General features: G+C 44.5%; 1 protein-coding gene and 1 long non-coding RNA gene across 3 annotated transcripts in view; one reads left to right on the top strand and one right to left on the bottom strand.

Annotated features, from left to right (window-relative positions):
• The window catches only part of NTPCR (nucleoside-triphosphatase, cancer-related), a 28,721-nt gene extending 24,679 nt beyond the window's left edge, over positions 1 to 4,042 (bottom strand). For both annotated transcript variants that reach the window (XM_032242330.1, XM_032242331.1), the window contains exon 1: positions 3,832 to 4,042. In XM_032242330.1, coding sequence (XP_032098221.1) covers positions 3,832 to 3,865 — 34 coding nt within the window. In that variant the 5' untranslated portion in view covers positions 3,866 to 4,042. The remainder of the gene's footprint in view (positions 1 to 3,831) is intronic.
• A 26-nt stretch (positions 4,043 to 4,068) lies between these two features.
• LOC116526071 lies at positions 4,069 to 7,429 on the top strand. The gene is made up of 2 exons (XR_004257955.1): positions 4,069 to 4,350; positions 4,817 to 7,429. It is a non-coding gene; the product is annotated as an uncharacterized LOC116526071 (long non-coding RNA).
• The last annotated feature ends 4,726 nt before the right edge of the window (positions 7,430 to 12,155 follow it).

Consider the following 12,155-nt stretch of genomic DNA (forward strand, 5'->3'; position numbering starts at 1 on the left):
GTATATAATAACACATAAATACACATGAATACCATGCAACCATTAAAAAATATATTGCTGGCTGGGCACGGTGGCTCACACCTATAATCCCAGCACTTTGGGAGGCTGAGGTGGGTGGATCATAAGTTCAGGAGATTGAGACCATCCTGGCTAATACAGTGAAACCCTGTCTCTACTAAAAATACAAAAACTTAGCCAGGTGTGGTGGCATGCATCTGTAGACCCAGCTACTCAAGAGGCTGAGGCAGGAGAATTGCATAAACCAAGGCGGCGGAGGTTGCAGTGAGCCGAAATCACGCCACGGCACTCCAGCCTGGGTGACAGAGCGAGACTCCATCTCAAAAAAAAAAAAAAATACACACACACACATATACATATATATATATTGCTTATGTGTACTTATTAGCATGGAAAATAGACCACAATATATGATAATAATATATGAAAAAAAGCAGGTTAATAGCGGAAACCATTCCATTATGTTTTTTTAAAAAATGGCGAAGTACATATGTGTCTACAGAAAATAATGTCAAGATTACAGAACAAAGATTTACAGAGATGATTTCTATTAAGTTGAAATTCCCTGTAATTGTCGCTTTCTTCCTTAAAACTTTCCTGGTTTTTTAAATTCTTATACTGAATCAGTCTTACTCTTATCCTAACAAAAAAAACAACGCTGTTTTATATTTTGAAAAAGATAAAATGGAGCAACAGTAACTATTCCTGTTCACAAAGGGTATACTGTGGGGACTGCATGTTGTGTAGCACATCGTGCATTAATAAATAGGAAGCATTTGGACCAAGTTCCTTTTGGCTTCTTCAGCTCTAGGAATCTTCTTTCAGTTAATTTTTTCTTCATTAGTTAAGCTGCTACCCCAATACTGTCTGGATAAGAAATGAACCAAAGACGTCGAGGTGACAGCTGTATGCCAGGCACAAACAGATCAGAAAGCTCTGGAATTATTTTGGTTCTGGTTCTCCCCTAAGCAGACCCTGAGATAAAGTCCAAGTGCAGGTAGTTTAACTTGGGAAGCCGACAACATGATGGGCTGGTAGGGAAGAAAGTCAGAAGGGAGGGGAAGACACCAGCACGAGGTGTACTATCAAGCAAGTTCCACTGGGGGCAGCTGGAGCTTCATCCCACTGGGGAATCCTAAGGGACAAGTCAGGGCAAGTGGCTCAGTTATCCTGTGTGAGGAGTGAGGAAGTAGGGAATTTATCAACTAACTTTAATGAATCACAGGTTGAAGGCTACTCCCTGGGCACAGGAATTCTCTGGCTCTTCGGGCCTGCTCTGTGTGCAGGTCAAGTGGGCTCCAGGGACCAGAGAAAGCCCTCCAAGATGAGTCATGGGTACAGACAGTTGGAAATGGGGAAAAAATGCTAAGTGCCAGGGGTACTAAGAGGATATGTAACAAAAAGTGAGCTCTTTGAGAGGAGACATTACCTGATGGTCTGAACATGTTAAGAAGACAGAAAGAAACTAGGCAAATAAAAACATCAGATAATAACTCCTATTATTAGGAGTTATTAGGGGAAAAAACGCTGTGTGTAAAAGAAAAAAAAAGAAAAATTAGAGGGCATGGTGGTGCACACCTGTAGTACTAGCTACTAGGGAGTCTGTGGTGGGAAGACCGTTTGAGCCGGGAGGTGGAAGTTGCAGTGAGCTGAGATTGTACCACTGCACTCCAACCTGGACGACAGAGCGAGACCCTATCCTAACACAAAGAAAAAGAAGGAGGGGTTAGGTGGCTCACACTTATAATCCCAGTATTTTGGGAGGCCCAGGTGGGAAGATCACTTGAGGCCAGGAATTGGAGATTAGCCTGGGCAACATAGCAAGAGACAGGTCTCTACAAAAAATTTAAAAATTACTTGGGTATGGTGGTATGCGCTTGTAGTCCCAGCTGTTCAGGAGGCTGAAGCGGGAGGATCACTTAAGCTCAGGAGTTTGAGGATGCAGGGAGCTATAATTGTTTCACTACACTCCAGCGTGGGTGACAGAGCAAGATCCTGTCTCTAAAATAAATAAATAAATGGAAAAATGATACATTATGGCTGGGTGCAGTGGCTCACGCCTGTAATCCCAGCACTTCGGGAGTCCCGAGGCCACCAGATCACCAGGTCAGGAGGTGAAGACCATCCTGGCTAACACAGTAAAATCCTATTTCTACTAAAATTACAAAAAAAAAAAAAAAAATTAGCTGGGTGTGGTGGCACACACCTGTAGTCCCAGCTACTTGGGAGGCTGAGGCAGGAGAATCACCTGAACCTGGAAGGCAGAGGTTGCAGTGAGCTGAGATCACACCACTGTACACCAGCCTGGGACCACAGAGCAAGACTGTCTCAAAAAAAAAAAAAAAAAAGGTTACTACGTGGCTCTGTTGTGATTATCTTTACATAGCCATAATACTATAAACACTGACTAATGAAAATTACATTGTAACTACATGAGGAAGAGGAGGAGAAAAGACAGGTGCGTGGGTTTGAGGACAGGTTTAAGAGAGCCACACTGTAGAATTATTTGAGTCTTTCAGCTAGTTTACAGAAGACTTTGATAAGACGGCAGAAACAAGAATCACCACCAATACAATCAGGGTATCAAGACACCTCCATTATAAAACACACGGATATCTTGGGGTCAGCCTGCTTTGTATCAAACTGCATTCCAAGTTTCAAATAAAGGATTGACAAACCAACTTTCCGAAAACAGTTCTTTGCAATACTTAGGAGTGACTGTGGATAGCAGGCATTTCTCAAACCAGCCTCCTACTCCTCCTCCTCCTCACCGTCTGCTCCCCATTTGCCCTCTCCAATGCCTGATAGAATTCCAAAGTCTGCAATATTAGGTGTAGCCTTTGCTACTTAAGGCTAAACATAAACATTAAAATAAAGTAAAAAAGAATTCTAGATCCAGGGTTACAGTCTTTGATATCTGAGCCCACAATAAACTTCAAAATTAGATTTGCCTTGCAAAGGAGCTGAAGTCCTTTAGCCTATCATTATTTCTTAGCCTATCTGATGTGACCACCACCTTCCTACCCGTCTTTTAGTAATGCTTGATACATGGGTAGCGCCTTCATTTATAAGCATCTCCTCCTACTCTCTCATCTGACCTCAATGCTAACCTATTTCTCAGATGAGAACTCCACAGGCCACAGGTTGAGGGATCTGACAGACATCGCGGGGGGCCGGGGTGGGGGGCGGACAGCGACAGGAACAAGCAAGAGCGTCTGAGAAGGGCTCCTGTAGGTACCAAAGCTTCTCCACCTGTGGCCTCAGCTGTGGAGGGAATTCAAGGGGATGGAAATGGGGATGGGGACGGGGATAGGGGGATGAACTTAGATGGGAAAAAGGTGTTACATCTTCAATTTTGCTATCCTGCAAAGAAAATTTCCCATTTCTTTGCACTATGTAGCAAAGAGCCACAATAAAGAAGTACCTGTGACTGTCAACAGAAATCAAACATCCCCACTTCACATCGCGGTTGCTGCTGATCTCCTGAAACAAGGTTTGTGCAGACCCCAATGTCAACACTGCAGTAAGGCGTTACCGCTGCCGCTGGCTCCTGCGGTTTCAGCCCTTCATCAAGAAGCCGGTCTAGGACCCCCTCACGGGTGTGTTCTAATCCTTTGGGCCCTTAGTCGTTTAAGTCACGTTTTCCGGGAAGGAGTATAAACGCTTCAGACTACCAAGCCCGCCATTTAAATTGGGAACTTCAGAGGCCGGAACCCTGGAGCCAGGGACTCTCCCCGACAGCACAGGGTCGCCCCCAGCCCGCGCGCCCCCACCCCCTCGACCTCGCAGAGGTGGGGATCCCCGCAGGGTTACCTGGGGACCCCGTTAGGAACACGTGCCGGGCCATGCGGATGGGCAGGGGTAGGGGTCGCGGTCAGGGTAGTCCGGGTTGGGGTCGCAATCCAGGTCAGATCCGGGCCAGGGTCGCAATTCAGGACCCGCCCACCGCGTGTCGCAGGCCCCGCCCCCCAGCAGCACATCGACCGGAAGCACCGCCCTCAAGCCCACGCATGCGCCCTCTCCCGCGTCCTCAGTCCGCGCCTGCGCACTCAGCCCTGGGCGTTTGTGTCTGTGCCCGGGCAGTTCCTAAAAGACAGAGCGGGTTGTGAGGTCTCTGAGTTTCGTCCTGGGTTCTGGGCTTTTGTGGGGTTTTTGCAGAAATAAGTGCGTGAGAACCTCCGTTATTAAACTATTGCTGTTTCAAGTGAGCGCCATCACCCAAGTTCTGCCCTGGACCCCGCACCTAGGAGCTGAAATTGCCCTAGGCTGCAGGGACAGCCCTTTTGTAGAAGGTTTGGGTCCTGGAAGCATTCCTCAAAGCGGGATGCCAAGGTAATAACTCCAACTATGTTCTCAACCATTCCTCAGAGTATGATCAGCTGGGGAGTTTTACACTTGCTCTGATGCCTGGGTTTCACCTGCAGTAATAGGAAGTGTCAGAAGACAAAATTACAAGTTTAGTTTAAAGGTCTAATTGGCGGCCGCGCGCGGTGGCTCACGCCTGTAATCCCAACACTTTGGGAGGCCGAGGCGGGAGGATCATTTGAAGTCACGAATTCTAGACCAGCCTGACCAACATGGCGAAATTCTGTTTCTACTAAAAATACAAAAAAATTAGCTGGGCATGGTGGCGCGTGCCTGTAGTCCCAGCTACTTGGGAGGCTGAGGCAGGACAATCGCTTGAACCCAGGAGGCAGAGGTTACAGTGAGCTGAGATCATGCCACTGCACTCCAGGCTGGGCAACAGAACGAAACTCTTGTCTTAAAAAAATCTAACTGGCTTATATTTGGGATCTAGAATCGGGAAACATCATTCTATAAAGCAAAGAGAGTGTTCCAATGAGCTGCGCAGAGGAGGTTGGCTTTATGGGCAAAAAAAGGCTGAAGAACAGAACAAACAACTAAGGTGGGTATTTCAAAGTTATTTTCCTTATAGGGTAAAAACAGTTTGGACGTTGTTAGTGTACTGACTCAGGTTGGCTAGAATCTCCTGTTTTTTGGGAAAACTGGCCTGTTTCAAAGTTCATTTTTGTTGCATGGCACTTAGCACAAGTGACTTCATTCTGGTTTCGTCTTGTCTGCTAGAACCTAGTACAGGAGGTTAGTCCAAAACAACGGCCTCCCATAAATCTTGTTTAACTTGAGTAATTGGTCTTGGGCGAGTCCTGAGCGTCTGTATTTTTTTTCTTCTTTCTAAACTCCAGGAAGTTTCTAAATTGCACTAGGATTGAGAACCACTGGTGTAGGCAGACTTCCCGTCCTCAGCCATGCATAGGAAGCCCAATTTTCCCGCTTTTCCTTCACATTAAAGTGTATACCAAAGCCGGACCCAGCTGGAGGATCTCCTCTGGCAAAGAATTAAATAGCTTCTCCGTCTCACTTTACCACTGCAAATGTTCCAGCCAACGAATGCCGTGGCAGTGGCTTTGGGCCATATTTACCTGTAAACTCTTGTAGTCTTAACATGTGTACAGCTTGATTTGTGGTCAATCATTCCCCATCCTGGCTGTGAAAGCAATTCAGTGAGTGCTCAACTTAATTGGTTTGTGCCCACACATGGACTTCCTAGTTTCCCTTTAACCTGAGACATATGCCAATCCAATGATTGTCTAAAAAACAAAGTCAGATTTGTAAAATATAGCTGTCATCACCATTATTTCTGCAACATTTGTAATGCTATATTATTACAACAATATTTATTATCTCAACTGGTAATATAGGGCCTCTACCTTGATTTATTTTGCATTCCATGCATGTTGAGTACAATGAAAAGCTGATAAAGCAAAGCAAATCCATAGGAGGAGCTTCCAAAGAAAGGGGGGGAAGTATATGTATCTCTTGTATCAAAAATGTTAATTTTAAATGTAAATCATGCAGCATTTTCCATCACTGAAAAGCAGTTTGGATTTGCAAGGCTCACCGGAAGTTGGGTTATTTTGTTTTGATGCTGTGCCTGGAATTCTGGCATCAATTTCAGTAGCTCAAAGATATATGCAATCCAGGTATAGTGAATTGATGTGTCAGAAAACAGAAAAAAAAGACTTCCAAAGTTGAACGTTCTTTATCATGAAAAATGAATTATTTGGATTACATGGGTATCTTCATGTTAGAAAATTCATTGATTTGATGCTTAATTTCTTTCCTCTATGTGTTATTAGGCATCAATAACAACAAATTAGCTTATATCTCTTAGAGATTAACAACAAAAGATGACATAAATGTAAACTGATTTTAAAATAAATAGGATCTTAAAGTACTGTACCATACTGAATCTAACTTGTGCTTCTTATCTAATCAACATCCAGTGGATTGATGTTTGTGTCCCCCCAAATTCATATTGTTGAAATCTCAATCCACAAGGTAATGGTATTAAAGGGTGGGGCCTTAGGGAAGCAATTAGGTATTTAGGTCATGAGAGTGGAGGCTTTGTGAATGTGATTAGTGCCCTTACAAAAAGACAGGAGAAAACTTGCTTTCTATCACTCTGCTCTCTGCCTTGTGAAGATACAAGGAGAAGACTGCTGTCAACCAAGATGAGGGCCTTCCCCCAAGAACCTGATCATGATGGCACCTGATCTTAAACTTCCGCCTCCAGAGTTGCAAGGAGTAAATTTTTTTTGTTTCTTGAAGCCACCCATCTGTGGTACTCTCTTATAGTAGCCTGAGCTAACACACAAGATAGAATTACCTAAGGAACAGGTGATTACAATGATTTCTTCTTACAACACCTGGGTGCAGCCTCATTTTTGGCAGGATCCAGTATAATTCTTTATTAAAACAGTTTGTAGATACAACTCTACAGCCTCTACAATCGTAAAATATCCTAAAGTCCAAAAAACACTGTTTATTTTGTTTTCATATCTCCCTTTTCCCAGGACTGTCTTCATTTTTAAACTGCAAGTCCTGTGTCTTAGGAAGCCCTTCAATCCCAAGCAAACCAGGATGGATAGTCATCAAACTGTTAAAGGAATATATGGGAAGTAAACCAAAGGTTTTATGCAGTTAAACAAGATATTTCCTTCTTACAAATAAGGCAAAGGCTAATACTTTGTTGTAATCTGTTGTCTTTTCAGCGGTCTTTATAGAATGACAGTCTAATGCAGTCTAAACCTAAAGTCTGAGCCATTCATACCCTGAGTTCTAATCTCTGTGCAGAACAATGTTCTATCCTATCAGTAACCCACTAGGACAGAAGCAGAGATGACTCTACACCCCTCACCCCACCCTTTCCTGCACTGCACGCCTGAATGTCCCCCACACCCAGCCATTACTGGCATCTGGTGACATCTTCCTGGCTGGACACAGAACAAGAGTTCTGGCATATTTAGGATACAGTTTCCTAAGTACAGGAAAACTGAAAACAGAACAAAGAAAAAGTGTGGATGTGAAAATAACAAAGTGGAAAGAGAGACCATTGTGTTGTTTGGCCAGGCTACTGTTCATTTAACTGTATGGAAATAGCAGCTAAATTCTACTTTTAGGAACCCCCTTCCTCCCAGGCCCTGTGATTGATAGGAGTGAACCTCCCTCTTCTTCTCATTCTCTAAGGGGAGCATATGACCCAAACCTGGTCAATGAGATCATTTTATCTTCCCAGCCTCAGTGACTGACTCTGAGGAAGCATGTGACCCAAGCTAGGTCTACACCACCTCCACCCCTAGCCATTGGGGATCAAGGACAGCCACCAGCCAGCATGACTGAAGCAGTGGGACAAGGGAAAGTGAGAGGGGGTGTGAGAGGCCTCCCCTCCCACTCTCCCCAGGCACCCCTTACTCATCCTCCAGAATGGGCTCAACTGCTACTGCTCTGCAAGGTTTGCGTGGTTATCCAGGCCCAGCCCCTGCCTCTTTGGCCTTCCCTTGCAGCACCCTCATGATTGCTGGCATCTGCCTCTTCTCCTGCCACTCAGTTATGAATTCCTTCAAAGGCAAGACTCTAGGCTGGGCGCAGTGGCTCATGCCTGTAATTCCAGCACTTTGGGAGGCTGAGGCAGGCAGATCACTTGAGGTAAGGAGTTCATGATTAGCCTGACCAACATGGTAAAACCCCATCTCTACTAAAAGTACACAAATTAACCGAGTGTGGTGGTGGGTGCCTGTAATCCCAGCTACTCAGGAGGCTGAGGCAGGAAAATCATTCAAATCCAGGAGGTGAAGGTTTCAGTGAGCTGAGATCACACCACTGCACTCTAGCCTGGGCAAGAGAGTGAGATTCCACCTCAAAAAAAAAAAAAATCTAAAGAATCTTGCACTATTCATCTCTTTATTCCCAGAATATAGCATGGTACTTACAGCACATTCATCCATCACTGTGTGCCAGGAAATGTTGTATGTTCTGGGGATACAGCAGCAAAGAAGACAGTCTCTGTGCTGGTATAGCTTATATTCTGGTGGGAGACACAAACAGATTGACAAGTCCATAAATAAAATGCTGCAGAGTGGTAAGGCCATGGAGGAAAAATAAAAGGATGGGAAATGAAAAGGGAAATGGATGTGCTACTCCATAGAAGGTGGTCAGGGAATGTCTCAGGATATTACTGGTAATATAGCATCTGAGCAGAGAGGTGAAGGAAGCAAGCCCTGCAGGTGTGGGGGAATGGCAGCCTAGAGAGAGGCATTGGCATGTGCTGAGGTCATGACGTAGGACTACGTGGCCTGAGGAGGAACCAGGCAAGCCAGTGTGGCTGGAGCAGAGTAGGAGAGAGATGCATAGGTGATGAGGTCAGAGGGGCTCCAGGCAGCCAGATGGTTCAGGCCTTAGAGGCTGTGGTGAGGACTTGAGCTTTTACTGTAGCAGAGCTGGAAAGTCATTAGAGGGTTTTGACCAGAAGAATGGCATTATGTAATTCTTTTTAAAGGATCATCAGGCATGTGTGTAGGAAATAGATGACAAAAAGGCAAGGGTAGAAGCAGGAAGACCAATCTGAATGCTTCTGTAGGATCCAGCTGCTACAGAGATAATGTTTGCACATCTACTGGCACATGCTTACCATAGGTACTTAATGAATGTTTCCTTAAGCCAATGAGTGAATGAATGAATTGTATTCCCATAGACAGCATTGAACTGTTAGGGAAGGCAAAGAGCAGGGGCAGAGCAGCAGAAAAGTCCTACAGGCTTTCCCAGCTTTAAAGGATAGTTGGTCATTGAGGTAACCATCCAGTAATCATCCTCAGGCAATGTCCCCACAGGATAGGCATAAGACTTTGCTTGACCAAGCAAGTTGGGCAGGTCACTCACCTACTAGATGTTCCCCTTCCAATAACAACAACTGTGTATTAGTTGGCGCAACATACTACATATTAGAACAGCCAAGCCCCACTGAGAAGTCCCTGGTCACAATTCTGTGGTCCCACATCAAGTACACAGACACTGTCTCATCAACCTCTCTTTACGAAGGTCACCTGAAGTTACAGAGCTGGACTGGGGGAAAGAGTACCAGCTGAAAGAATTGCTTTAAGGGATCCCCAGGGGTGCTGATGGGAGAAGCAGCAATCCTACCTAGTTTGGGCAAACTTCTAGAATGGTGTTCCAAATTTCCTGCCTTTCAATCTGTATGTGCCAGGTATAACTCCCAAGACTGTGAATATAGTAGAAGATTCCTACTCTTGTGATTAGGTTATGTTATATGACCTTAACTTGACTTTAAGATAGAGATCATCCAGGTAGGCCTGACCTTACCATAAATTCTGGGCATTTTCTCTGGCTGGTGCCAGCAGAGGCAATCAGAGATTTGAAACCTGAAGATTCAACACATTTTTGCAGACTTAAAGGAGAGACAGCTATGTGATAAGGGTGCAGATAGACTCCAGGGCTGAGAGGCAACTGATGTGAGCAAGGAAATGAGGACCCCAGTCCGTCAACCACAGACACCTGAATTTAGTAGAGAATAAGGGTGAGCTTGAAACTGAATTTTCCCCTAGATCCCCCAGGTGAGAACTCAGCCATTCTGAGCAGAACACCCAGCCACACCATATCTGGGCTTCCTTCAGAACTGTGACCTGATAAAGGAATAAGTTTTAAGTTGTTATATTAGTAACTTGTGTTAACAAAAGACCATGAAATCTTCAGAGGAAAAAGGGAGAGTTTCATTTTCCATTTTTTTTTTTAAAAAGTGCCAGGAACAGTGGCTCACGCCTGTAATCCCAGCACTTTGAAAGGCTGAAATGGGTGTATCACGAAGTCAGGAGATTGAGACCATCCTAGCTAACATGGTGAAACCCTGTCTCTATTTAAAAATACAAAAAATTGGCTGGGTGTGGTGGCGCACACCTGTGATCCCAGCTACTTGGGAGGCTGAGACAGGAGAATCGCCTGAACCCAAGAGGCAGAGGTTGCAGTGAGCCGAGGTCAAGCCACTGCACTCCAGCCTGGGCAACAGAGCGAGACTCTGTCTCAAAAAAAAAAAATACCGTGCAGGTTTGGGGAGGCACAGGCTTTACTCAAGTGACAGCATGCTCTTCCAAGAAGAACAAAGGAAGGATCTGACATCGTCAAAAAAGGTTGCTGCCTCAGTTCTCAATCAAGTCTGTTTATGCAAATGAAGGATTCAGATTTGCTCAGTTCCGATTGTTGGAAATAGTTGAGGCCTTATTGGGTGGTTTTCAAGCCCTAAACCAGAAGTCTCTGACAGATGTTTCTTCTAAACGTTAGGGTTGGGTGACTTGGGGAGTGGGCATTTGGGCCACAGTTTATCTTGGCTTTGGTTACAGGAACCATTCTGGCTCTGGGTTGGAAAGTGGGATGTTTTTCAAGAGCTGCCTTTCCAAGAATAAAGGAGTGTGTGACCTCTCTTCTCTCATCCTGCTATAGCCATTTGGTTCTGTTTTATAAATTTGGGTGTCTCTATCAGCCACAGGAAGCCCACGTCATCTGGAGAGTCTGGGGTCTTATTTACAGATTTATTTCACATTGGTGGTGCAATAATAAGAATCTAATACCCCACCCACACAACTGCACCCCCATTGGAGACCTTTCCAAGCCAAGCACAGCCCCAGGCTCTGGCACTTGATGACTATCAATGAATTTGTGAACATGTTTTAAAACTACTACACCTTCAAATAGACCTCCCAGGAAGGAAGCACTTTATGTATTTTAACCTGCTGAATTCTTATAAAATTTTCTGGGGTAATTTCCCACTAAATTCCTCTTTATAAATAAATAAGTCAAGCCTTGGAGACCTTTGAGTATCCTGTCCAAAAAACAGTCAGAGAACTATTAGGTGCCAAAGGGGAGACCTGAACTCACCCTTAACATCTAATGGTAGATGCTAACTCACCCTTAGTATCTACTATTAGAAGTGGTGCTTTCCAAGGTAACAGAGTAATAATTGTGTGGATGTGTGTGGGCGCATGCAAGCACATGCATGGAGGTTTACAGGTGTTGGAAATATTTTTATACATCCCACTTTATTTGACCAGTTACTCCACACTCACACATACTGTTGTGGGACAGACATGGGGAAAATGGAGCTTTGTGGAAGCTTTGGGTCATAGTAAAGACCAGTAAGATAAGTGAAAATAAAAGATGCTTTTCTGACTATGGTCAGTGTCCCCTGCCCTGGGCCACACTCTGGGGCCACTCCTTTGGCTGTGTTGTGTGTACTTTTTAAAAAGCAGGCCCATTATCAGAGCAGATGCAGAAAACCCATGCAGGTGATGGTTGATTAATGTCACTGCAAGAGTCCACAAAGAATGATGAACCAGCCAAAATGAAGGAAACTCTCGTTAGCCTCATATCAAATAATGGCAGGAAACAAAGATTTTTAAGGGTGAGCTGTGAAGGACAAGCCGGGAGGTGAAAGAGAAAAGGAAGCCTGTGGCACAGCTTCTGTTTGGCTTTATAGTCATTTCATGAGGAATCCTGACACTGTGCAGCTACGTTTCGTTCAGGTTCATATTCATTCATTCCACTTGGATTCCATCAGTGGAGAAACTGTTGTTTGAAAAATAATGTGGCACTTATTCTGGTTTGAATCTGCCTCTGATGAGTCGAAATTTAAAAAAATCACTGTATCTAATGAATATTCAACAGCTTGTCTAAAGAGAGCTGGATATTGAATATACCTATCTCCTTTCCTCCCTCTCTCCTTTTCTCCCTCCCTTCCCTTTCTTCCTTCTTTCCATCCTTTTATTCCTTCC

Source organism: Sapajus apella, unplaced genomic scaffold (genome assembly GCF_009761245.1).
Source record: "Sapajus apella isolate SASKATOON/1434 unplaced genomic scaffold, GSC_monkey_1.0 scaffold49, whole genome shotgun sequence".
In the NCBI taxonomy this organism is placed as follows: domain Eukaryota; kingdom Metazoa; phylum Chordata; class Mammalia; order Primates; family Cebidae; genus Sapajus; species Sapajus apella.